Source organism: Parus major, chromosome 26 (assembly GCF_001522545.3).
Source record: "Parus major isolate Abel chromosome 26, Parus_major1.1, whole genome shotgun sequence".
NCBI classification, from domain to species: domain Eukaryota; kingdom Metazoa; phylum Chordata; class Aves; order Passeriformes; family Paridae; genus Parus; species Parus major.
The window spans coordinates 798,144-802,204 of record NC_031795.1 but is presented as its reverse complement, the minus strand read 5'-3'; the positions used below and the strand labels follow the sequence as shown (position 1 = coordinate 802,204).

At 49.5% G+C, this 4,061-nt stretch overlaps 1 protein-coding gene across 3 annotated transcripts in view; it reads right to left on the bottom strand.

Annotated features, from left to right (window-relative positions):
* The window catches only part of LOC117243656 (protein phosphatase 1 regulatory subunit 12B-like), a 31,244-nt gene that overhangs the window by 5,197 nt on the left and 21,986 nt on the right, over positions 1–4,061 (bottom strand). The window contains exon 7 of one of the 3 annotated variants that reach the window (XM_033519950.1): positions 1,878–2,057. The exons of the other annotated variants lie outside the window; for them this stretch is intronic. Coding sequence (XP_033375841.1) covers positions 1,923–2,057 — 135 coding nt within the window. The 3' untranslated portion in view covers positions 1,878–1,922. The remainder of the gene's footprint in view (positions 1–1,877; positions 2,058–4,061) is intronic. 3 annotated transcript variants of the gene reach the window in all.

Below are 4,061 nucleotides of genomic sequence, written 5' to 3'. Positions count from 1 at the left end.
ATCACTATTAAACCAGTACATCCCTATTAAACCAGTACATCACTGGTAAACCAGTAGATCACTATTAAACCAGTAGATCACTGGTTAACCAGTAGATCACTATTAAACCAGTACATCACTGGTTAACCAGTACATCACTATTAAACCAGTACATCACTGGTTAACCTGTACATCACTGTTTAACCAGTAGATGACTATTAAACCAGTACATCACTGGTTAACCTGTACATCACTGGTTAACCAGTAAATGACTATTAAACCAGTACATCACTGGTAAACCAGTAGATCACTATTAAACCAGTAGATCACTGTTAAACCAGTCCCTCCCTGCACAGCTGTGGTGGCACAGACACCACTGAGGCACAGTTCACTCCTTCCAGCACCATCCTGTGCCAGGCCCATTAAAAGAGCTGCAATCAGCCAGCAGAGCTCAGCCCATGGCTCTGCCCTGCTGCAGGGGAGGAGGGGAGGATGAAGCTCAGCCAGGCCACAGGGAGGATGGAGGGACACAGATAACATGGACATGTCCTGGGAGCAGCAGAGCTGACTTGCACTTTGTGAAACTTCAGCTGAGTCTGGAAATAATTCTGCCCAATTTTCCCTCTCAGATCTCAAGGCATGAGGGGAAGGAGAATGAATTAAACTCACGGTGGATGAGGAGAAATGAGGCAGGGTCAGGTTGGAGGACAGTTCCACAGATTAAAACCAGAAAGGCTGGGAGATCCTCTCACTGACCATCTGCCTGACCCAGGGCACACAACATGACACCCAACTCTCCCAGCCCTTGTGTGGGCTTGAGCTGAGACTCCTGCAAAGGGGAAGCCACAATTCCCCTGATTAGTTTGTTTCTATGGTTAATCAGCCTTGATATAATTTGTGTGCTAAGAATAGATTTTTTTTATTCTGTGGTGCCACTTCCAGCCCACAAGAGCACATGACTTCTTGTGTCTGAAGGGATATGAATATCCCTCTTTACCTGCAAAGGACAGGTAGGGCCCCAAGAAAGGAACATCTACAGCTTTATTTTAGCACTGAACCAATGAAGTAGCAGGAGGAGATATAATTTAACTGTGTGATGTGTGAGGGCAAAGCTTAAGGAAGATGCATCCTTGGGTTACAAACATGAATTGTCCTGCACTGGATTTAAAACAGAGGATGAAATCAGAGCACTCCTGGTCTGGCTCCTGCTGCATCCCCCACCCTGTGCCAGCCCACAGCAGGCAGGGTGGGGTGCTGAGCCTGTGCACTCAAAAATTCCAGTTTAAAATAAGGAAATGAGCTTGTCCTTTTTGTTCAAGTGACCAAGAAAACCTTCTGAGGACAGCTCAGTTTGTAGTTTTTCTAAAAATCCTCTTTCTGTCTAAAATGTTCGCTTTTCACAACTTCCTTGAAAATTTCCTGACTTTGGATAATGTGATTTTCTGAGTGCCAGCTTCTCCCTGAACTAAGTCCAACTAAAAAGAATTCTATTACATGTAGCATAAAGCACCTATGTTCAAGTGCTGAAGGCCAGGCTGGAGAGGGCTTGGAGCGACCTGTGACAGAGGGAGGTGTCTCTGCCCATGGCAGGGGTGGAATGAGATGAACTTTAAAGCCCCTTCCAACACAAACCATTCTGTGGGTCTGTCTGAAGGCAAAGTACCAGGCAAGGAGGTGCTGGCACTGCCAAGCCACCCCAAAGCCATTCCCCAGTGCCAAGCTAGCAAGGGCAGCAGCATCTCCAAGCAGAGCAGGAGGCAGCGGGGTGAGCAGAGCCCTGCCGTGGCAGCAGCACCAAGCTCGCAGAGTTTGGACATCCTCTGGCACAAGCTTTTGAGCCATGAGCTTCACCAGACAGCCTGGAGTGCAGGGAGAGAGCGAGAAGTGCCTGGACCTGCCTGGAAGATGGAAGAGGGAGGCAAGATGAGCCGGAGGGAAAGCAGCTACAGCTCCTCTGATTCCGAGGGCTTGGCAGGCAGAGAAAGTCTGGCCACCACCCGGGTCAGAGCCCTGTTCTCAGCCAGCAGCTGCTCGTTCATCTGCCTCAGAGTGTGAATCTGTTTGAGCTGGTGGAGATTCTGCAGAGAGTGAGAGGAGTGGACAGAGAAACAGAAAACATCACGGAAATGAATGGACACAGAAATGGGAGTTTAGTCCATTGGCAGTGAAAGGAAAAAAGAGAATAAAAGAAATTAGTAGCAGTGAGTTCTGGATGGGGAAAGCCTGACAACACAACAAGGATATTTTGGGAATCAAATCCTTTCTCCAGGACCCCCCAGTCTTAAAAAGGTCAAATATAGGGATTTCCCACCACAAAGCAGGATTATATTCTAGTTTACCCAGACAGCCCTGGGACTTGGGAACTGCTGGGAGACCTATCACCAGTGACTTAACACCTAACAGGCTCTGAAAGCACTGCTGGGAACTGAGAGTTTCTTTAAAACTCCTTTTCTTTGTGTATCTCTAAAAGCCAAAGCAGCTGTGTGGAGCAAAGAGCAATCAGAGCTTCCTGGAAGATCCCAAAGGCACAAACTGAAGCACCTGAAAGTGTCACTGTCCCACAGCAGATCACTGAGACAGTGATTGTGTCCCTCATCTTTGAGTGATGCTCTTGGGGCTCAGTCCTGCCAAAACCTCTGGGCTTTGGGGTGTTCCTCATCCCTGCCCAGATTTAACTTTTCTCTGTTACAGGGCTCAATTTATCTCTGACTTTCAGAGGAACAATTCTGAACCTTAAACTGGGAGATGCTCTCATTCAGACTCCTCCTCCTGAAATGAGCAGAGCGGGGATGTGCCTGGAGGACATTCCTGGTGACAAAGGCAATGAGGGGCACAGGACAGGGCAGGGATCAGGCCCCACACTGGGGCTTGCACAGGAACAAACTGGACATGGGTACAAACTGTGTGTGGGCACAAACTGGGGCTTGCACAGGTACAGCAATGGGGGTAGGGAACAGAAGAGCCATGAGGAAGCAGAACAGGGAAATGGTCCAAGCCATGCAGACATCCCAGTGCCACAAGGATGGCACTGTCCCCAGTAATGCCAAAGTGAATTAATGTGCTGGACATTTTCACCACTGCAGGTGTCAGGAGATGCCAGGAGCTGTGGAGCTGCTTCCTGAGTGGCCTCTCTGCCCTCCTTCCTCCCGAGAGCTCGGACAGCTGGGCCACAGGAACGAGAACCCCTCCTCAGCAAGAACCCATCCTGCATGATGGAGGGAGCCCCAACACTGGGCAGGGGCAGGCAGGAAACATCCACAAGAAGAGCTGTAAGTTCAAGTGACAAAATCCCTGTCCCAAACCTCAGCAGTCCCACAAAACACCATATTTCTCCCATGTCCTCTTACTTGTGGGCTTGCAGTGGCAGAAGAGGACAAAGGGAAGGGTCTGTGGGGAAGGGGGTTCCTTTCTACTGTTTCATTAGCAGAAAGCACTCAAAGGGAGGTGCTGTCTGTCCTGAACAAGGAGCACCATGAAAGAATGTACTGTGACACAGTGATTGTCTACCCAACCTGCACTACTCAGGCTGCCCAGAGCAGCTGTGGCTGCCCCATCCCTGGGAGTGTCCAAGACCAGGTTGGACAGGGCTTGGAGCAGTCTGGGATAGCTGAAAGTGCCCATGGACTGGAATGAGAAGGGCACCTTCCAACCCAAACCAGTCTGGGATTCTGTGATGACCCAGGGCTGGCTGCAGATGGCAAGGAATCTGCTGTGTGCACATTTTGTTCTAGGGCTCATTCCTGTACAAAACTGGAGAACTCTGTGTACCCCCCAACCATCAGCTCCATTCTCAGCTCCCAAAAACACTACATTTACTCTCCATGATGGAATGACCTGTTTGAAAAGCTTTGCAAAACCAAGGGAAGCAAGACAGGAGGGCAGGGAGGCAGCAAAGGACGGGGTTTGAGCCCCTGAGATCATCGAACTGACAGAGCAGCTCCTTGGACACACAAATGCAGTTCTGACACTGGATAAATCAATGGATCCCAAGACAGAGTTACAGCCAACAAACCACAGGAAAGCTGCTGAGTGACACCTCAGCAGCAAGATCTCTGCTCACCATATCCCATCATCCATCCATC